Source organism: Mustelus asterias, chromosome 20 (assembly GCF_964213995.1).
Source record: "Mustelus asterias chromosome 20, sMusAst1.hap1.1, whole genome shotgun sequence".
NCBI classification, from domain to species: domain Eukaryota; kingdom Metazoa; phylum Chordata; class Chondrichthyes; order Carcharhiniformes; family Triakidae; genus Mustelus; species Mustelus asterias.
Genome location: NC_135820.1, coordinates 850,543 through 873,799, shown reverse-complemented (window position 1 = coordinate 873,799; position 23,257 = coordinate 850,543). Strand labels below are relative to the sequence as shown.

General features: G+C 55.0%; 1 protein-coding gene across 1 annotated transcript in view; it reads right to left on the bottom strand.

Moving 5' to 3' along the window:
- The window catches only part of LOC144508362 (B-cell receptor CD22-like), a 91,649-nt gene extending 70,350 nt beyond the window's left edge, over window positions 1-21,299 (bottom strand). The window contains exon 1 of the mRNA XM_078236215.1: window positions 21,082-21,299. Coding sequence (XP_078092341.1) covers window positions 21,082-21,098 — 17 coding nt within the window. The 5' untranslated portion in view covers window positions 21,099-21,299. The remainder of the gene's footprint in view (window positions 1-21,081) is intronic.
- Between the last annotated feature and the right edge of the window lie 1,958 nt (window positions 21,300-23,257).

Here is a 23,257-nt window from a genome sequence, read left to right as displayed (position 1 = left end):
ACTGAGGGAGTGCCGCACTGTCAGAGGGTCAGTGCTGAGGGAGTGCTGCACTGTCAGAGGGTCAGTACTGAGGGAGTGTCGCACTGTCAGAAGGTCAGTGCTGAGGGAGTGCCGCACTGTCAGAGGGTCAGTGCTGAGGGAGTGCTGCAGTGTCAGAGGGTCAGTGCTGAGGGAGTGCCGCACTGTCAGAGGGTCAGTGCTGAGGGAGTGCTGCAGTGTCAGAGGGTCAGTACTGAGGGAGTGCCGCACTGTCAGAGGGTCAGTACTGAGGGAGTGCCGCACTGTCAGAGGGTCAGTACTGAGGGAGTGCCGCACTGTCAGAGTGTCAGTACTGAGGGAGTGCCGCACTGTCAGAGGGTCAGTGCTGAGGGAGTGCCGCACTGTCAGAGGGTCAGTGCTGAGGGAGTGCCGCACTGTCAGAGGGTCAGTACTGAGTGAGTGCCGCACTGTCAGAGAGTCAGTACTGAGGGAGTGCCGCACTGTCAGAGGGTCAGTGCTGAGGGAGTGCCGCACTGTCAGAGGGTCAGTACTGAGGGAGTGCCGCACTGTCAGAGGGTCAGTACTGAGGGAGTGCCGCACTGTCAGAGGGTCAGTACTGAGGGAGTGCCGCACTGTCAGAGGGTCAGTACTGAGGGAGTGCCGCACTGTCAGAGGGTCAGTGCTGAGGGAGTGCTGCAGTGTCAGAGGGTCAGTGCTGAGGGAGTGCTGCAGTGTCAGAGGGTCAGTGCTGAGGGGGTGCTGCAGTGTCAGAGGGTCAGTGCTGAGGGAGTGCCGCACTGTCAGAGGGTCAGTGCTGAGGGGGTGCTGCAGTGTCAGAGAGTCAGTGCTGAGGGAGTGCTGCAGTGTCTAGGGTCAGTGCTGAGGGAGTGCCGCACTGTCAGAGGGTCAGTGCTGAGGGGGTGCTGCAGTGTCAGAGGGTCAGTACTGAGGGAGTGCCGCAGTGTCAGAGGGTCAGTGCTGAGGGAGTGCCGCACTTTCAGAGGGTCAGTACTGAGGGAGTGTCGCACTGTCAGAGGGTCAGTGCTGAGGGAGTGCTGCAGTGTCAGAGGTGCTGTCTTTCAGTGTGTGTGCCGAGGCTCGGTCTGCCCTCTCAGGATGGGTGTAAATGTTTCCATGGGCATTATTTCGAAGAGCGGGTGTGGGGAGGGGTTGTGGGTGGGGAGGAGCGGGGAGTGGGGGATGTGGTGGGGGGGGGTGGGGAGGTGTGGGGATTGTGGGGTGGGGTATGGGGACAGTGGGGAGCCGGGGATGGGGGTGGGGGTCAGGGATGGGGCTGGGGGGGGAGGGTGGGGTTGGGGGCGGGTGGGATTGGGTGGCGGGGGATCGGGCCGGGGGGAGCAGGGGATGGGGGGTTGTGGGTGGGGAGGGGTGGAGGATGTGGGTGGGGTGGGTTTGGCTGGGGGGAGGGTGGGTAGCGGGGGGTGGGAGATGTGGGTGGGGAGTGTGTGGGTGGGGCAGATCGGGATTGGGGTTGGGGGGTGGGGAATGTGGTATGGGGTGGATGGGGGGAGGATGGGGAGTTGTGGGGGGGGGGTGTGCTCCCCACGTCCTGCAGTCTGAATGTGACAGTGATAGTGAGGGTGGAGTGAGTGAGGGGCAGTGATAGTGAGGGAGGAGTGAGTGAGGGGCAGTGATAGTGAGGGTGGAGTGAGTGATGGGCAGTGATAGTGAGGGAGGAGTGAGTGAGGGGCAGTGATAGTGAGGGTGGAGTAAGTGAGGGGCAGTGATAGTGAGGGGGGAGTGAGTGAGGGGCAGTGATAGTGAGGGGGGAGTGAGTGAGAGGCAGTGATAGTGAGGGTGGAGTGAGTGAGGGGCAGTGATAGTGAGGGTGGAGTGAGTGAGGGGCAGTGATAGTGAGGGTGATATGAGCGAGGGGTAGTGATAGTGAGGGTGGAGTGAGTGAGGGGCAGTGATAGTGAGGGTGGAGTGAGTGAGGGGCAGTGATAGTGAGGGTGGAGTGAGTGAGGGGCAGTGATAGTGAGGGTGGAGTGAGTGAGGGGCAGTGATAGTGAGGGTGATATGAGCGAGGGGCAGTGATAGTGAGGGTGGAGTGATGGGCAGTGATACTGAGGGTGGAGTGAGGGGCAGTGATAGTGAGGGTGGAGTGAGTGAGGGGCAGTGATAGTGAGGGTGGAGTGAGTGAGGGGCAGTGATAGTGAGGGAGGAGTGAGTGAGGGGCAGTGATAGTGAGGGTGGAGTGAGTGAGGGGCAGTGATAGTGAGGGAGGAGTGAGTGAGGGGCAGTGATAGTGAGGGTGGAGTGAGTGAGGGGCAGTGATAGTGAGGGTGGAGTGATGGGCAGTGATAGTGAGGGGGGAGTGAGTGAGGGGCAGTGATAGTGAGGGTGGAGTGAGTGAGGGGCAGTGATAGTGAGGGTGGAGTGAGGGGCAGTGATAGTGAGGGGGGAGTGAGTGAGAGGCAGTGATAGTGAGGGGGTTTGTTCCTGTGTGTTTGCTCTCTGAGGTTCTCTCGCTCTCTCTGCTGGTACAGGAAGTTCAGTTGAGTTAACACACCCACATGTTCGGGGACATCTGTTGCCTTTGATTTATTTGAGGCTGTTGATGGTAGATTCAGAATCACTCTACCCAGGAGAGATCGCAAAGAAACAGGAAACTACACCCGACTTCAGACCATCCGATCGAACCTCGTGTCCACAACACCTTCCATTCCGTAAAACGGAACCTCCTCTAACCCACACAGCGAGTTTTAGTAATTATTCCAGTATTCTAACAGCCCCCGTCACATCAGCACATTAATGTCCACTAATGTTCTCCACCATTATTGCACTGATATTTTAATCTTTGACACCGGGTGTCTCTCTCTTGCAGGCTGGGCCCAGCATTTACCCCTATCCCTAATTACCCCTTGGAAAGGGGGTGCGTGAGCCACCATCTTGAACCCGCTGCAGTCCCCGTGTGGTGTAGGTACACCCACAGTGCTGTCAGGGAGGGAGTTCCAGGATTTTGACCCCAGCGACAGTGAAGGAACGGCCGATATATTTCCAAGTCGGGATGGTGAGTGACTCGGAGGGGAGCCTCCAGGTGGGGGTGTTCCCAGGTATCTGCTGCCCTTGTCCTTCTAGATGGTAGAGGTGGTGGGTTTGGAAGGTGCTGCCTAAGGAGCCTTGGTGAGTCGCTGCAGTGCATCTTGTAGACGGTACACACGGCTGTCACTGTGCGTCGGGGGTGGAGGGAGTGAGTGTTTGTGGTTAGCGTGTCGATCGAGCGGGGCTGCTTTGTCCTGGATGGTGTTGAGCTTCTCGAGTGTTGTTGGAGCCGCACCCATCCAGGCGAGTGGGGAGTATTCCATCACACTCCTGACTTGTGCCTTGTAGATGGTGGACAGGCTTTGGGGAGTCAGGAGGTGAGTTACTCTCCGCAGGATTCCCAGCCTCTGACCTGCTCTGGGAGCCACAGTATTTATACGGCTGGGTCCAGCTCAGTTTCTGGTCAATGGGAACTCCCAGGATGTTGATAGTGGGGGGGTTTCAGTGACGGGAACCCCCAGGATGTTGATAGTGGGGGGATTCAGTGATGGTAACCCCCAGGATGTTGATAGTGGGGGGATTCAGTGATGGTAACCCCCAGGATGTTGATAGTGGGGGGATTCAGTGATGGTAACCCCCAGGATGTTGATAGTGGGGGGATTCAGTGATGGTAACCCCCAGGATGTTGATAGTGGGGGATTAATAGAACATAGAACATAGAAAGCCACAGCACAAACAGGCCCTTCGGCCCACAAGTTGCGCCGATCACATCCCCACCTCTAGGCCTATCTATAGCCCTCAATCCCATTAAATCCCATGTACTCATCCAGAAGTCTCTTAAAAGACCCCAACGAGTTTGCCTCCACCACCACCGACGTCAGCCGATTCCACGCACCCACCACCCTCTGAGTGAAAAACTTACCCCTGACATCTCCTCTGTACCTATCCCCCAGCACCTTAAACCTGTGTCCTCTCGTAGCAACCATTTCAGCCCTTGGAAATAGCCTCTGAGAGTCTACCCTATCCAGACCTCTCAACATCTTGTAAACCTCTATCAGGTCACCTCTCATCCTTCGTCTCTCCAGGGAGAAGAGACCAAGCTCCCTCAACCTATCCTCATAAGGCATGCCCCCCAATCCAGGCAACATCCTTGTAAATCTCCTCTGCACCCTTTCAATGGCTTCAACATCTTTCCTGTAATGAGGTGACCAGAACTGCGCGCAGTACTCCAAGTGGGGTCTAACCAGGGTCCTATAAAGCTGCAGCATTATCTCCCGACTCCTAAACTCAATCCCTCGATTAATGAAGGCCAGTACGCCGTACGCCTTCTTGACTGCATCCTCCACCTGCGAGGCCGATTTAAGAGTCCTATGGACCCGGACCCCAAGGTCCTTCTGATCCTCTACACTGCTAAGAATGGTACCCTTCATATTATACTGCTGCTTCATCCCATTGGATCTGCCAAAATGGATCACCACACACTTATCCGGGTTGAAGTCCATCTGCCACTTCTCCGCCCAGTCTTGCATTCTATCTATGTCTCGCTGCAACTTCTGACATCCCTCCAAACTATCCACAACACCACCTACCTTGGTGTCGTCAGCAAACTTACCAACCCATCCCTCCACTTCCTCATCCAGGTCATTTATGAAAATGACAAACAGCAAGGGTCCCAGAACAGATCCCTGGGGCACTCCACTGGTCACTGACCTCCATGCAGAGAAAGACCCCTCCACAGCCACTCTCTGCCTTCTGCAGGCAAGCCAGTTCTGGATCCACAAGGCAACAGCCCCTTGGATCCCATGCCCTCTCACTTTCTCAAGAAGTCTTGCATGGGGGACCTTATCGAACGCCTTGCTGAAGTCCATATAGACCACATCCACCGCTCTTCCTTCGTCAATGTGTTTGGTCACATTTTCAAAGAACTCAACCAGGCTCGTAAGGCACGACCTGCCCTTGACAAAGCCGTGCTGACTACTTTTGATCATACTAAACTTCTCTAGATGATCATAAATCCTGTCTCTCAGGATCCTCTCCATCAACTTACCAACCACTGAGGTTAGACTCACCGGTCGGTAATTTCCCGGGCTGTCCCTGTTCCCTTTCTTGAATATAGGGACCACATCTGCAATCCTCCAATCCTCCGGAACCTCTCCCGTCTCCATCGACGATGCAAAGATCATCGCCAAAGGCTCCGCAATCTCCTCCCTCGCCTCCCACAGTAACCTGGGGTACATCCCATCCGGTCCCGGCGACTTACCAACCTTGATGCCATTCAATAGTTCCAACACATCCTCTTTCTTTATGTCCACATGCTCGATCCTTTCTGTCCACCGCAAACCAGCAGTACAACCACCCAGATCCCTTTCCACCGTGAATACCGAGGTAAAGTATTCATTAAGCAGCTCCGCCATTTCTAACGGTTCCGCACAAACTTTTCCCCCTTCACCTTTTAAGGGTCCTATGCCTTCACATCTCATCCTTTTACTCTTGACATATTTGTAGAAAGCCTTGGGATTCTCCTTAATCTTACCCGCCAAGGCCTTCTCATGACCCCTTCTCGCTCTCCTAATTTCCTTCTTAAGCTCCTTCCTACATCCCGTATACTCCTCTAAATCCTTAACACCTCCTAGCTCTCTGAACCTTCTGTACGCCTCTCTTTTCTTATTCACCAGGTTCATCACAACCTTCGTGCACCACGGTTCCCGTACCCTACCAACACCCCCCTGTCTCATCGGAACGTTGTCATGCAGAGCTCCAGACAAACATTCCTTGAAAATCCTCCACTTTCCTTCGGTACTTTTCCCCAAGAATGGTAACCCCCAGGATGGCGATAGTGGGGGTTTCAGTGACGGTAACCCCCAGGATGTTGATAGTGGGGGGATTCAGTGATGGTAACCCCCAGGATGTTGATAGTGGGGGATTCAGTGATGGTAACTCCCAGGATGTTGATAGTGGGGGATTCAGTGATGGTAACCCCCAGGATGTTGATAGTGGGGGTTTCAGTGATGGTGACCCCCAGGATGTTGATAGTGGGGGTTTCAGTGATGGTGACCCCCAGGATGTTGATAGTGGGGGATTCAGTGATGGTAACCCCCAGGATGTTGATAGTCGGGGGATTCAGTGATGGTAACCCCCAGGATGTTGATAGTGGGGGATTCAGTGATGGTGACCCCCAGGATGTTGATAGTGGGGGGATTCAGTGATGGTAACCCCCAGGATGTTGATAGTGGGGGTTTCAGTGATGGGAACCCCCAGGATGTTGATAGTGGGGGATTCAGTGCTGGTAACCCCCAGGATGTTAATAGTGGGGGATTCAGTGATGGGAACCCCCAGGATGTTGATAGTGGGGGTTTCAGTGATGGTGACCCCCAGGATGTTGATAGTGGGGGGATTCAGTGATGGTAACCCCCAGGATGTTGATAGTGGGGGTTTCAGTGATGGTGACCCCCAGGATGTTGATAGTGGGGGATTCAGTGATGGGAACCCCCAGGATGTTGATAGTGGGGGTTTCAGTGATGGTAACCCCCAGGATGTTGATAGTGGGGGGGTTTCAGTGATGGGAACCCCCAGGATGTTGATAGTGGGGGTTTCAGTGATGGTGACCCCCAGGATGTTGATAGTGGGGGTTTCAGTGATGGTGACCCCCAGGATGTTGATAGTGGGGGTTTCAGTGATGGGAACCCCCAGGATGTTGCTAGTCGGGGGATTCAGTGATGGTAACCCCCAGGATGTTGATAGTGGGGGATTCAGTGATGGTGACCCCCAGGATGTTGATAGTCGGGGAGGGGGGGGTGGAATTTAGTGATAGGAAGGCCACATGATATCAAAAAACAGCTGAAGGCCTAAAATGAAAGTGAGATAGTTCTGAAAGGGAGATGACATTGAAGGAACTTATTGGAGGTTCTTTGAGGATGGAACATGTGCGATGGATAAAGGGGAACCAGTGGATGTACGGTACATAGATTTCCAGAAAGCATTTGATAAGTTGCCACATCAAAGGTCATAGCGGAAAATTAAAGTTCATGGCGTAGGGGTAATATGTTGGCATGGACTGAAACTAGATAGCGACTAGGAGATGGAGAGTAGGCATAAATGGGTATTATTCTGGTTGTGGAGATGCCGGCGTTGGACTGGGGTGAACACAGTAAGAAGTCTCACAGTGGATATCCACTCCATCTGACGAAGGAGCTGTGCTCCGAAAGCTTATGGTATTTGCGACCAAATAAACCTGTTGGACTTTAACCTGGTGTTGTGAGACTTCTTACTGTATTATTCTGGTTGGCAGGGTGTGACGAGTGGTGTCCAACAGGGATCAGTGCTGGGACCGCAACAACTTAAAATTCCTATCAGTGACTCGGGTGAATGGGCTGAGGGTCTGGTGGCTAAATTTAGTGATGACACAAAGAAAGGTAGGAAAGTAAATTGTGAAGTTGACGTAAGGAGGATACAAAAAGACACAGAGAGGTGAAGTGAATGAACAAAGACCTGGCAAATGGAGTATAATGTGGGTGAATGTGGAATTGTCCATTTTGGCAGGAAGGATAAAGATGAAGCTAAATAGCTGAATGGTGAGAGATTGAAGAGGGGATAACCCGAGGGTTACCATCACTGAATCCCCCACTATCAACATCCTGGGGGTTCCCATCACTGAATCCCCCACTGTCAACATCCTGGGGGTTCCCATCACTCAATCTCTCCACTATCAACATCCTGGGGGTCACCATCACTGAATCCCCCACTATCAACATCCTGGGGGTCACCATCACTGAATCCCCCGCTATCAACATCCTGGGGGTTGCCATCACTGAAACCCCCACTCTCAACATCCTGGGGGTCACCATCACTGAATCCCCCGCTATCAACATCCTGGGGGTCACCATCACTGAATCCCCCCACTATCAACATCCTGGGGGTTACCATCACTGAATCCCCCGCTATCAACATCCTGGGGGTTCCCATCACTGAATCCCCCACTATCAACATCCTGGGGGTTACCATCACTGAATCCCCCCCACTATCAACATCCTGGGGGTCACCATCACTGAAACCCCCACTATCAACATCCTGGGGGTTACCATCACTGAAACCCCCACTATCAACATCCTGGGGGTCACCATCACTGAATCCCCCACTATCAACATCCTGGGGGTTACCATCACTGAAACCCCCACTATCAACATCCTGGGGGTCACCATCACTGAAACCCCCACTATCAACATCCTGGGGGTTCCCATCACTGAATCCCCCACTATCAACATCCTGGGGGTCACCATCACTGAAACCCCCACTATCAACATCCTGGGGGTTCCCATCACTGAATCCCCCCCACTATCAACATCCTGGGGGTCACCATCACTGAATCCCCCCCACTATCAACATCCTGGGGGTTACCATCACTGAATCCCCCACTATCAACATCCTGGGGGTCACCATCACTGAATCCCCCCCACTATCAACATCCTGGGGGTTACCATCACTGAAACCCCCACTATCAACATCCTGGGGATCACCATCACTGAAACCCCCACTATCAACATCCTGGGGGTCACCATCACTGAAACCCCCACTATCAACATCCTGGGGGTCACCATCACTGAAACCCCCACTATCAACATCCTGGGGATCACCATCACTGAAACCCCCACTATCAGCATCCTGGGGGTCACCATCACTGAATCCCCCACTACCAAAGGGGAGGAAAGATCCTCTGAGAACCCACCCTGTCAAGACCCCTCCCTCAGAATGGGCTTCCAGAAGGTTCCCTCTCATTCTTCTAAACTCCATTGGGTTCCAGCCTGTCTAACTATCCCACAGAGGACTCAGTCCGAAAGACATGCTGGTTATCATAGAAATCATAGAATCCTACACTTCAGAAAGAGGCCATTCGGCCCATCAAGTCTGCACCGACCACAATCCCACCCAGGCCCTATCCCCATATCCCTACATATTTTACCCGTTAATCCCTCTAATCTATGCATCTCAGGACACTAAGGGGCAATTTAGCGTGGCCAATCAACCAAACCCACACATCTTTGGACTGTGGGAGGAAACCGGAGCACCCGGAGGAAACCCACGCAGACACAGGGAGAACGTGCAAACTCCACACAGACAGTGACCCAAGCCGGGAATCGAACCCGGGCCCCTGGTGCTGTGAAGCAGCAGTGCTAACCACTGTGCTACCGTGCCGCGCTAGGTAAGGTGCATTGGCCAGGCTGAATTCTCCCTCAGTCTACCCGAACAGGCGCCAGAGTGTAGCGACAAGGGGATTTTCACAGTAACTTCATTTCAGTGTTAATGTAAGCCGACTTGTGGCACTCATAAAATAAACTTTTAAATCTGTGCCCTCCTTAGTGATTCCTCCAAAATGCTGAGGGGTGAGAATCCGCGGGGGTAAAGAGCGGGGGATTTGTGTGTTCGTCTTTGGGGTGATGCCACGGGGTCCAGGGTGGACATTGAGGGAGGGGGCCAAGCTGACGATCCCTGGTTGTACCCGGCTGCCAACTCTGGAAGAGGAAGTACCCAGGCACAGCAACAGGGAATTCCTGGGAGGTTTTACTGGAAGCTTTGCACTGGTGCAGAGCGACTGTACGGTGCAGGGAGTGAGGCGAGCAAAAACAGGAACTGTCATCACTCGCCTGACAAAAATAGCAAGCCTGTGAGAAAGCCACAAACTGATGGAGAGATAAGGACAGATCACAATCAGCTGCTGGTTAGCAGAGCGAGAGAGGCAGCACATAACATTGGTAAAAGGCGTTTGTTTCCAACATTCAAATAGACATGGGGTCGGTATTGAATTACTCACTAACACTGTGTGGTTTGACACTGTGGGCTTGTTGCCACGGTACCGGTTGTGTTCCAATAAGGCCAACTACCTGAGAATCCCCCCCTCGGAGATAGGGAGCGGTGTAGGGGCTGGAGGAGGTTACAGAGATAGGGAGGGGGTGTAGGGGCTGGAGGAGATTACAGGGATAGGGAGGGGGTGTAGGGGCTGGAGGAGATTACAGGGATAGGGAGGGGGTGTAGGGGCTGGAGGAGGTTACAGAGATAGGGAGGGGGTGTAGGGGCTGGAGGAGGTTACAGAGATAGGGAGGGGGTGTAGGGGCTGGAGGAGGTTACAGAGATAGGGAGGGGGTGTAGGGGCTGGAGGAGGTTACAGAGATACGGAGGGGGTGTAGGGGCTGGAGGAGGTTACAGAGATAGGGAGGGGTGTAGGGGCTGGAGGAGGTTACAGAGATACGGAGGGGGTGTAGGGGCTGGAGGAGGTTACAGAGATAGGGAGGGGGTGTAGGGGCTGGAGGAGATTACAGGGATAGGGAGGGGGTGTAGGGGCTGGAGGAGGTTACAGAGGTAGGGAGGGGGTGTAGGGGCTGGAGAAGGTTACAGAGGTAGGGAGGGGGTGTCGGGGCTGGAGGAGGTTACAGAGATAGGGAGGGGGTGTAGGGGCTGGAGGAGGTTACAGAGACAGGGAGGGGGTGTAGGGGCTGGAGGAGGTGACAGAGATAGGGAGGGGTGTAGGGGCTGGAGGAGGTGACAGAGATAGGGAGGGGTGTAGGGGCTGGAGGAGATTACAGGGATAGGGAGGGGGTGTAGGGGCTGGAGGAGATTACAGGGATAGGGAGGGGGTGTAGGGGCTGGAGGAGGTTACAGAGATAGGGAGGGGGTGTAGGGGCTGGAGGAGGTGACAGAGATAGGGAGGGGGTGTAGGGGCTGGAGGAGGTTACAGAGGTAGGGAGGGGGTGTAGGGGCTGGAGAAGGTTACAGAGGTAGGGAGGGGGTGTCGGGGCTGGAGGAGGTTACAGAGATAGGGAGGGGGTGTAGGGGCTGGAGGAGGTTACAGAGATAGGGAGGGGGTGTAGGGGCTGGAGGAGGTTACAGAGATAGGGAGGGGGTGTAGGGGCTGGAGGAGGTTACAGAGATAGGGAGGGGTGTAGGGGCTGGTGGAGGTTACAGAGATAGGGAGGGGTGTAGGGGCTGGAGGAGGTTACAGAGATAGGGAGGGGTGGAGGGCTGGAGGAGGTTACAGAGATAGGGAGGGGTGTAGGGGCTGGTGGAGGTTACAGAGATAGGGAGGGGTGTAGGGGCTGGAGGAGGTTACAGAGATAGGGAGGGGTGGAGGGCTGGAGGAGGTTACAGAGATAGGGAGGGGTGTAGGTGCTGGTGGGGGTTACAGAGATAGGGAGGGGTGTAGGGGCTGGTGGGGGTTACAGAGATAGGGAGGGGTGTAGGGCCTCAAGGGGGTTACAGAGATAGGGAGGGCGTAGGGGCTGGAGGAAGTTACAGAGATAGGGAGGGGTGTAGGGGCTGGAGGAGGTTACAGAGATAGGGAGGGGTGTAGGGGCTGGAGGAGGTTACAGAGATAGGGAGGGGTGTAGGGACTGGAAGAGGTTCCAGAGATAGGGAGGGGTGTAGGAGGCTGGAGGAGGTTACAGAGATAGGGAGGGGTGTCGGGGCTGGAGGAGGTTACAGAGATAGGGAGGGGTGTAGGGGCTGGAGGAGGTTACAGAGATAGGGAGGGGTGTAGGGGCTGGAGGAGGTTACAGAGATAGGGAGGGGTGTAGGGGCTGGTGGAGGTTACAGAGATAGGGAGGTGTGTAGGGGCTGGAGGAGGTTACAGAGATAGGGAGAGGTGTAGGGGCTGGAGGAAGTTACAGAGGTGTCTGCGTTCCTGTCTCACTTTGATCGTGTGGTAAGGGTCTGGGAGGGGAACCGTCCTGACCTCTGACCCTTCACCCCTTTGCAGTCAAATTGTTGGATAGAAAGACTTTCATTCATCGAGCAACTTTCTTCTCCTCAGGACGTTCCATTGCCCCTTGACAACCCAAATTATGCACTAAGGTGGAGAGGTCAGTATCGTAACTTAGGAACAAGGGCAGCTCTAATTGTGCACAGGAAGATCCCACATTGGAAAATGTGATATTGACCCTGATGATTGGTGTTTCAGGTTCTTGAAGATTAATCAGGGGTTGTGGGGTTGGGGGGGTGGGGGGTGGGGAGGTGCATGGAGGGGCTCATGTGGTCTGGGTCGGAGGGGCCAATTGGGTGGTGAGTGAGGGGTGGGCTCGGATGCTCGGGGGCAGTATTTGGGGTGGTACTGGATGATTGGGAGAAGTTGGCAGTGGACATGGGGGTCTATTGGGAGGGTAATTTGGAGATGAGGCCATTAGTCAGGGGCGGAGGAAGGGAAAGGGTTTCTGGTGGTCTGGCTGGGGTGGGGAAAAGGGATGTGGTCCCGATCTGCGTGTGGGCGGTTGAGAGGGTGGTTTCCGGGAGTTGGTATAATCAGGAGCTGTTCAGTTCTTGGACGTAGGTGCAGAAATAGGCCATTCAGCCCATCGAACCAGCTCCGCCACTCAATGAGATCATGACTGATCTGATCTGATAATCCTCAACTCCACTTTCCTGCCTTATTTGGGAATTATAGACCGGTTAGCCTGACATCGGTGGTGGGGGAAAATGCTGGAGTCAATTATGAAGGATGTAATAAGTAAGCATTTGGGAAGCGGTGACAGGATCAGTCCAAGTCAGTATGGATTCACTAAAGGGAAATCGTGCTTGACAAATCTTCTGGAATTGTTTGAGGATGTGACCAGTAGAGTGGACAAGGATGAACCAGTGGATGTTGTGTATCTGGACTTACAAAAGGCTTTTGACAAGGTCCCACACAAGAGATTAGCGAACAAACTTAAAGCTCTCGGTATTGGGGATAATGTTTGATGTGGATAGAGAACTGGTTGGCAGACAGGAAGCAGAGAGTGGGAATAAACGGGTTATTTTCAGAGTGGCAGGCAGTGACGAGTGGGGTACCGCAGGGTTCAGTGCCGGGACCCCGGCTATTCACAATATATATTCATGATTTAGACAAAGGAATTGAATGCAATATCTCCAAATTTGCAGACAACACTAAGCTGGGTGGCAGTGTGTGTTGTGAGGAGGATGCTAAGAGACTGCAGAGTGACTTGGACAGGTTGGCTGAGTGAACAAATATTTGGTAGATGCAATATAATGTGGATCAATGTGAGGTTATTATCCATTTTGGTGGCAAAAACAGGAAGGAAGATTTATCTGAAAGGTGGCAGTTCAGGAAAAGGGGAAGTGCAATGTGGCCTGGGTATCATGGTGGAACAGTCGCTGAAGGTTAGCATGCAGGTCAGTACAGCAGGCGTGAGGAAAGGTAGTGGCATGCTGGCCTTCATAGCAAGAGGATTTGAGTATCGGAGTAGCGATGTCTTGCTGCAGTTATTCAGGGCCTTGGTGAGGCCACACCTTGAGTATTGTGTGCAGTTTTGGTCTCCTATTCTGAGGAAGGACATTCTTGCGATTGAGGGAGTCCAGCGAAGGTTCACCAGACTGATTCCTGGAATGGCAGGACTGACATATGAAGAGAGACCGGATCGACTAAACTTGTACTCGCTGGAATTTAGAAGAATGAGAGGGGATCTCTTAGAAACATATAAAATCCTGATGGGACTGGACAGGCTAGATATGGGAAGGATGTTCGCAATGTTGGGGAAGTGCAGATCCAGGAGTCACCAGGAATAAAGGGTAAGTCATTCAGGACTGAGATGAGGAAGAACCTCTTCACTCGGAGAGGTGTGAACTTGTGGAATTCTCTACCACAGAAAGCTGTTGGGGCCGGTTCGTTAGATATGTTCAAGAGGGAGCTGGGCGTGGCCCTTGTGGCTAAAGGGATCAAGGGGTATGGAGAGAAAGTGGGAGTGGGATACTGAAAGTGCATGATCAACCATGATCACATTGAATGGTGGTGCAGGTTCGAAGGGCCGAATGGCCTACTCCTGCACTTATTTCTATGTTTCTATGCCCATAACCCTCGATTCCCTTACTGATTAAACATCTATCTCAGCCTTGAACATACTGAACGACCCAGCCTCTACCGCCCTCTGCGGTAAAGAATTCCACAGTTACACTCCCCTCTGAGAGAAGGAATTCCTCCTCATCTCTGTCTGAACTGAGGCAAACCCTTGTCCTGAGGTTATTCCCTCTGGTCCCAGACTCTCCCACAGGAGGAAGCAGCCTCTCAGCATCGACCCTATCAAACCCCCTGAGAATCCCATATGTCTCAATAAGGTCGCCTCTCCGTCTTCCAAACTCCAATGAGTACGGGCCCAATCTACTCAACCTCTCCTTGTAAGAAAATCCGAAGATTTAAATTACAGAGATTCGGGTAACTCCAGGAGCATCACAACTGGACATCGGAGATTTTAACTTCCCGGGAAATTCCAGCGCAGTCCGTGAGCAGGGATTACCGGAGGGGTGATGACCTTCCCAGAGATGGGGTGGTCTGGGCATTGCGATCCTGCACCAGTTGCTCGATAAGAATCAGGAAGAATGACAAGAGAAGCGAGCCAGATTAAATTAAAGCTCATCAAAGGCATTAATCGGTTGGCAGCTTTGGAATGGTTTCATTGGCGTATCAATGGTTCAAGCTGTTGCCCCAACAGACTGAGGAACATAATATCAAAAATATCCGGAAAGACCGAAATGTAAATATATGGAAATCCGAGAATGTATAGTCAGTATAGGAGGTGACACAGTGGTTAGCACTGCTTCCTCACAGCGCCAGGGACCCGGGTTCGATTCCCGGGGGCACGGTGACACAGTGATTAGCGCTGCTGCCTCACAGTGCCAGGGACCCGGGTTCGATTCCCGGGGGCACGGTGACACAGTGGTTAGTGCTGCTGCCTCACAGTGCCAGGGACCCGGGTTCGATTCCCGGGGGCACGGTGACACAGTGATTAACACTGCTGCCTCACAGCGCCAGGGACCCGGGTTCGATTCCCGGGGGCACGGTGACACAGTGGTTAGTGCTGCTGCCTCACAGTGCCAGGGACCCGGGTTCGATTCCCGGGGGCACGGTGACACAGTGGTTAGCACTGCTGCCTCACAGTGCCAGGGACCCGGGTTCGATTCCCGGGGGCACGGTGACACAGTGATTAACACTGCTGCCTCACAGTGCCAGGGACCCGGGTTCGATTCCCGGGGGCACGGTGACACAGTGGTTAGCGCTGCTGCCTCACAGCGCCAGGGACCCGGGTTCGATTCCCGGGGGCACGGTGACACAGTGGTTAGCACTGCTGCCTCACAGCGCCAGGGACCCGGGTTCCATTCCCGGGGGCACGGTGACACAGTGGTTAGCACTGCTGCCTCACAGCGCCAGGGACCCGGGTTCGATTCCCGGGGGCACGGTGACACAGTGATTAGCGCTGCTGCCTCACAGCGCCAGGGACCCGGATTCGCTGCTGCCTCACAGCGCCAGGGACACGGGTTCGATTCCCGGGGGCACGGTGACACAGTGGTTAGCGCTGCTGCCTCACAGCGCCAGGGACCCGGGTTCGATTCCCGGGGGCACGGTGACACAGTGATTAGCACTGCTACCTCACAGCGCCAGGGACCCGGGTTCGATTCCCGGTGACACAGTGGTTAGCACTGCTGTCTCACAGCGCCAGGGACCCGGGTTCGATTCCCGGGGGCACGGTGACACAGTGGTTAGCACTGCTGCCTCACAGCGCCAGGGACCCGGGTTCCATTCCCGGGGGCACGGTGACACAGTGATTAGCACTGCTGCCTCACAGCGCCAGGGACACGGGTTCGATTCCCGGGGGCACGGTGACACAGTGGTTAGCGCTGCTGCCTCACAGCGCCAGGGACCCAGGTTCGATTCCCGGGGGCACGGTGACACAGTGGTTAGTGCTGCTGCCTCACAGTGCCAGGGACCCGGGTTCGATTCCCGGGGGCACGGTGACACAGTGGGTTAGTGCTGCTGCCTCACAGCGCCAGGGACCCGGGTTCGATTCCCGGGGGCACGGTGACACAGTGATTAACACTGCTGCCTCACAGTGCCAGGGACCCGGGTTCGATTCCCGGGGGCACGGTGACACAGTGGTTAGCGCTGCTGCCTCACAGTGCCAGGGACCCGGGTTCGATTCCCGGGGGCACGGTGACACAGTGGTTAGCGCTGCTGCCTCACAGCGCCAGGGACCTGGGTTCGATTCCCGGGGGCACGGTGACACAGTGGTTAGCGCTGCTGCCTCACAGCGCCAGGGACCCGGGTTCTATTCCCGGGGGCACGGTGACACAGTGATTAGCACTGCTGCCTCACAGCGCCAGGGACCCGGGTTCGATTCTCGGTGACACAGTGGTTAGCACTGCTGTCTCACAGCGCCAGGGACCCGGGTTCGATTCCCGGGGGCACGGTGACACAGTGGTTAGCGCCGCTGCCTCACAGCGCCAGGGACCCGGGTTCGATTCCCGGGGGCACGGTGACACAGTGATTAGCACTGCTGCCTCACAGCGCCAGGGACCCGGGTTCGATTCCCGGGGGCACGGTGACACAGTGGGTTAGCGCTGCTACCTCACAGCGCCATGGACCCGGGTTCGATTCCAGCCTCGCGTGACTGTCTGTGCGGAGTCTGCACGTTCTCCCCGTGTCTGCGTGGGTTTCCTCCGGGTGCTCCGGTTTCCTCCCACAGCCCAAAGTTGTGTAATTTAGGTGGATTGGTCATGGTAAACACATGTGATTACGGGATAGGATGGAGGGGAGGGCCAGGGTGGGATACTGCGTCAGGGAGTTGGTACAGACTCGTTGGGCCGGATGGCCTCATTCTGCTCTGTCGATACTCTATGGTTCTACATGTGGATGTGTTTCACAAATTGCCGGTCTCCCAGTTATTTAGTTCAGTCCTGACAGAAACTAATCCAGGTTTGGGTGTTTCACTGTCCCAGCTTCTGTCACCTTCAGTCATCGGCTCGTTTGACCAGTGGAAGCACAGACCCAGACTGCCTCACTGTTACCCCTCGGAGCAACACACGATTCAAACTGAACACACAATGCAGTTACTGACCCTCTGACAGTGCGGCACTCCCTCAGCACTGACCCTCTGACAGTGCGGCACTCCCTCAGCACTGACCCTCTGACAGTGCAGCACTCCCTCAGCACTGACCCTCTGACAGTGCGGCACTCCCTCAGCACTGACCCTCTGACAGTGCGGCACTCCCTCAGCACTGACCCTCTGACAGTGCGGCACTCCCTCAGTACTGACCCTCTGACAGTGCGGCACTCCCTCAGCACTGACCCTCTGACAGTGCGGCACTCCCGCAGTACTGACCCTCTGACAGTGCGGCACTCCCTCAGCACTGACCCTCTGACAGTGCGGCACTCCCTCAGTACTGACCCTCTGACAGTGCGGCACTCCCTCAGCACTGACCCTCTGACAGTGCGGCACTCCCTCAGTACTGACCCTCTGACAGTGCGGCACTCCCTCAGTACTGACCCTCTGACAGTGCAGCACTCCCTCAGCACTGACCCTCTGACAGTGCGGCACTCCCTAGCACTGACCCTCTGACAGTGCGGCACTCCCTCAGTACTGACCCTCTGACAGTGCGGCACTCCCTCAGTACTGACCCTCTGACAGTGCGGCACTCCCTCAGCACTGACCTTCTGACAGTGCGGCACTCCCTCAGTACTGACCCTCTGACAGTGCGGCACTCCCTCAGCACTGACCCTCTGACAGTGCGGCACTCCCTCAGTACTGACCCTCTGACAGTGCGGCACTCCCTCAGTACTGACCCTCTGACAGTGCGGCACTCCCTCAGCACTGACCCTCTGACAGTGCGGCACTCCCTCAGTACTGACCCTCTGACAGTGCGGCACTCCCTCAGCACTGACCCTCTGACAGTGCGGCACTCCCTCAGTACTGACCCTCTGACAGTGCGGCACTCCCTCAGTACTGACCCTCTGACAGTGCGGCACTCCCTCAGCACTGACCCCCTGACAGTGCGGCACTCCCTCAGCACTGACCCTCTGACAGTGCGGCACTCCCTCAGCACTGACCCTCTGACAGTGGGGCACTCCCTCAGCACTGACCCTCTGACAGTGCGGCACTCCCTCAGTACTGACCCTCTGACAGTGCGGCACTCCCTCAGTACTGACCCTCTGACAGTGCGGCACTCCCTCAGCACTGACCCTCTGACAGTGCGGCACTCCCTCAGTACTGACCCTCTGACAGTGCGGCACTCCCTCAGCACTGACCCTCTGACAGTGCAGCACTCCCTCAGCACTGACCCTCTGACAGTGCGGCACTCCCTCAGCACTGACCCTCTGACAGTGCGGCACTCCCTCAGTACTGACCCTCTGACAGTGCGGCACTCCCTCAGTACTGACCCACTGACAGTGCGGCACTCCCTCAGCACTGACCCTCTGACAGTGCGGCACTCCCTCAGTACTGACCCTCTGACAGTGCGGCACTCCCTCAGCACTGACCCTCTGACAGTGCGGCACTCCCTCAGTACTGACCCTCTGACAGTGCGGCACTCCCTCAGTACTGACCCTCTGACAGTGCGGCACTCCCTCAGCACTGACCCTCTGACAGTGCGGCACTCCCTCAGTACTGACCCTCTGACAGTGCGGCACTCCCTCAGCACTGACCCTCTGACAGTGCGGCACTCCCTCAGTACTGACCCTCTGACAGTGCGGCACTCCCTCAGCACTGACCCCCTGACAGTGCGGCACTCCCTCAGCACTGACCCTCTGACAGTGCGGCACTCCCTCAGCACTGACCCTCTGACAGTGCGGCACTCCCTCAGCACTGACCCTCTGACAGTGCGGCACTCCCTCAGTACTGACCCTCTGACAGTGCGGCACTCCCTCAGCACTGACCCTCTGACAGTGCGGCACTCCCTCAGTACTGACCCTCTGACAGTGCGGCACTCCCTCAGCACTGACCCTCTGACAGTGCGGCACTCCCTCAGCACTGACCCTCTGACAGTGCGGCACTCCCTCAGCACTGACCCTCTGACAGTGCGGCACTCCCTCAGCACTGACCCTCTGACAGTGCGGCACTCCCTCAGTACTGACCCTCTGACAGTGCGGCACTCCCTCAGCACTGACCCTCTGACACTGCAGCACTCCCTCAGCACTGACCCTCTGACAGTGCAGCACTCCCTCAGCACTGACCCTCTGACACTGCAGCACTCCCTCAGCACTGACCCTCTGACAGTGCGGCACTCCCTCAGTACTGACTCTCTGACAGTGCGGCACTCCCTCAGTACCGACCCTCTGACAGTGCAGCACTCCCTCAGTACTGACCCTCTGACAGTGCGGCACTCCCTCAGTACTGACCCTCTGACAGTGCGGCACTCCCTCAGTACTGACCCTCTGACAGTGCGGCACTCCCTCAGTACTGACCCTCTGACAGTGCGGCACTCCCTCAGTACTGACCCTCTGACCGTGCGGCACTCCCTCAGCACTGACCCTCTGACCGTGCGGCACTCCCTCAGTACTGACCCTCTGACAGTGCGGCACTCCCTCAGTACTGACCCTCTGACCGTGCGGCACTCCCTCAGTACTGTCCCTCTGACAGTGCGGCACTCCCTCAGCACTGACCCTCTCACAGTGCGGCACTCCCTCAGCACTGACCCTCTCACAATGTGGCACTCCCTCAGCACTGACCCTCTCACAGTGCGGCACTCCCTCAGCACTGACCCTCTCACAGTGCGGCACTCCCTCAGCACTGACCCTCTCACAATGTGGCACTCCCTCAGCACTGACCCTCTGACAGTGCGGCACTCCCTCAGCACTGACCCTCTCACAGTGCGGCACTCCCTCAGCACTGACCCTCTGACAGTGCAGCACTCCCTCAGTACTGACCCTCTGACAGTGCGGCACTCCCTCAGTGAAGTTTAAAGTTTTATTTATTCGTCACAAGTAAGCTTACATTGACACTGCAATAAAGTTCCTGTGAAAATCCCCTAGTCGCCTCACTCTGGCGCCTGTTCAGGTACCCTGAGGCAGAATTTAGTATGGCCAATGCACCTATCTAGCACCTCAGCACTGACCCTCTGACAATGCAGCACTCCCTCAGCACTGACCCTTTGACAGTGCGGCACTCCCTCAGTACAGACCTTCTGACAGTGCGGCACACCCTCAGCACTGACCCTCTGACAGTGCGGCACTCCCTCAGCACTGACCCTCTGACAGTGCGGCACTCCCTCAGTACTGACCCTCTGACAGTGCGGCACTCCCTCAGTACTGACCCTCTAACAGTGCGGCACTCCCTCAGCACTGACCCCCTGACAGTGCGGCACTCCCTCAGTACTGACACTCTGACAGTGCGGCACTCCCTCAGCACTGACCCCCTGACAGTGCGGCACTCCCTCAGTACTGACACTCTGACAGTGCGGCACTCCCTCAGCACTGACCCTCTGACAGTGCGGCACTCCCTCAGCACTGACTCTCTGACAGTGCGGCACTCCCTCAGTACTGACCCTTGACAGTGCAGCACCCCCTCAGTACAGGCCCTCTGACAGTGTGGCACTCCCTCAGCACTGACCCTCTGACAGTGCGGCACTCCCTCAGTACTAACCGTCTGACAGTGCGGCACTCCCTCAGTACTGAACCCGGTGAACATTGATCTGTGTTGATGGCAAGGCTGTTGCTTTTGTCTGTGCACCAACATTTAAAACTCGTCAATTCCTTCGGGGATAGAGGGACGGAGAAACCGAGCAAAAAGAAAGTGATAGCGACAGGGTTTAACACCACGCATTCCGCAGTCCGACACGCGGGACAGGCGAGTCAGGGGGGCGAGAGGGAACCAGCGATGGAGTCACTCTCTCTGATAGGGTTCGGGGATGAACTGGGAGAGTTGGGGCAAAATTAAATCCGGTCACATCCTCGAATCGTAGAATGGTCGTACGATATGACACATCAAGAGGATATTCAGCCCACCGTTCCTGTGCTAGCCCTTTGAAACATCTCTGCAATTAGTCCCCACTCTCTCTCCCGCACTCCCTGTAAATTTTCCCCCTTCCAGTATTTCCCCAATTGCCCCTTTTGAAAGTTGCGATTGAATCAGCTTCCACCGCCCTTTCAGGCAGCGCCTTCCAGATCACAACAACTCGCTGTGTGTCCAAAATAAAATTCTCCTCATCTCCCCCCCGCCTCTGGTTCTTTTCCCGATTCTCTTCAATCCGTGTCCCCTCCGGTTACCGAGCCTCCTGTCACTGGAAACGTTTTCTCCCCACTCGCTCTTTCCCGCACCAGCGCGTGGACCGCAGACAAACTGTGGGTCTGTGACTCACCCCCTGTCTGGAACCATGCAGATGTTTTCACCAGTGAGAGTGGTCTGTACTCATCCCGCTGCCTCCCACTGCTCCAAGCTCAGATAGCAGCGAGATGGGGCTTCACTTTGGGATGTTGCGGGTGTTGTTTGAGCTTCAGGCTGTGAGTTCAGTGGCAAAAGGAGGAGGCGGCGAAATAGGAGGAAGTTACTGATTTAAATATCCCTGCTGGTGGCTGTTACTTTCACCGATGTGCAGGCGAGGTACACTTAGAGTGAGAGTCAGACTGAGAAGTTAACCACACTCACATTTTGCCGTGTCAGTGACTCATACTTTCCACGAGATCACCTGTCGTAAACATTTCTTGACAAGTTCTGAAACTGTTGTTAACTCCCTCCGTCAGCCACCCCCCCCCCCCATTACCCACCCATTAGCCACAGGAGGAGACCCATTCAGGGCCTGTCTGATCTCTATCTGGGAGGCACAGTGGGTTAGCGCTGCTGCCTCACAGCGCCAGGGACCCCGGTTTGATTCCCGGCTCGGGTCACTGTCTGTGTGGAGTCTGCACATTCTCCCCGTGTCTGCGTGGGTTTCCTCCGGGTGCTCTGGTTTCCTCCCACAGTCTGAAAGACGTGCTGGTTAGGGTGCATTGGCCGTGCTAAATTCTACCTCAGTGTTACCTGAACAGGCGCCAGAGTGTGGCGACTAGGGGTATTCCACAGCCACTTCATTGCAGTGTTAATGTAACGTGCTTGTGACGAATAAATAAACTTTAAAATCCCTCAGAAGACATGGTTAGTTAAAGTTAAAACACCTGGAATAAATAAACTTAACTCTATCCACCCACCTTTGTTGCAAAGTACAAAGAACAGTACAGAACAGGAATAGGCCCTTCGTCCCATCAAGCCTATACTGACACCGGATGCCTTTCTAAACTAAAAACCTTTTGCCTCTACGCGGTCCGTATCCCTCTATTCACTGCCTATTCATGTATCTGTCAAGATGCCTCTTAAACGTTGCTGTTGTATCTGCTTCTGCCGCCTCCTCCGGCAGCGCATTCCAGGCACTTACCACCCTCTGTGTAAAAAAACCTGCCTCTCACATCTCCTTTAAACTTTCCTCCTTTTACCCTAACCCTGTGTCCCCCAGTAATTGACATTTCCACCCTGGGAAAAAGACTCTGACTATCCATTCTATCCGTGCCTCTCAGCATTTTGAAGACTCCTATCAGGTCTCCCCTCAGCCTCCGAAGTTCCAGTGAAAACAAAGTTTCTCCAACGTCTCTTCCTAGCCAATACCCTCCAGACCAGGCAACTTCCTGGTAAACCTTTTCTGTACCCTCTCCAAAGCCTCCACATCCTTCTGGTAGTGCGGCGACCAGAATGTGGCCTCACTAATATTCTATAAAGCTGCAACATGACTTGCCAATTTTTAAACTCTATGCCCCGGCCGATGAAGGCAAGCATGCCGTATGCCTTCTTGACTACCTTATCCATTCGTGTTGCCATTTTCAGGGAATTGTGGACCTGTACACCCTGATCCATTCCAAGGGATTCAATCGGGTCGATGGAGAGAATCTAGTTCCTCTGGTTGGGGGACATAGTCCAGACCAGAAGGTGGGGGCAAAACCTTAAAATTGGAGCCAGGCAGTACGGAATGGCGGGGGGATGTGGGGTGGGGTGAGGGGGGTGGTGGTGGTGGTGTCAGGAAGCACTGCCTCACGTAAAGGGCAGTGCAAATCTGGAACTCATAGAGTCATGGAGGTTTACAGCATGGAAACAGGCCCTTCGGCCCAACTTGTCCATGCCGCCTTTTTTTTTTAAACCCCTAAGCGAATCCCAATTGCCCACATGTGGCCCATATCCCTCTATACCCATCTTACCCATGTAACTGTCTACACGCTTTTTAAAAGACAAAATTGTACCCGCCTCTGCTATGTGGTGATATAAACAGGGCCTAGTTTTAAGGCTGATAAAATTGGATATCCTAAATTAAAGAATTGGGCATTTTGAAATCAAACACAGTCAAACCGCAGGCAGGCCAATTGTACAATACACAAATGTGTCTGTGCCTGATCCATCAACCACGTATCAAAGGTCGTTACACTCTACTTGAGACTTAGCAGGAGATCATGGCACCTCATTGAAATGCATCGGTCTATTGTTAGAAGCCCAGATCGGGCCAGACTTTCTGTCAC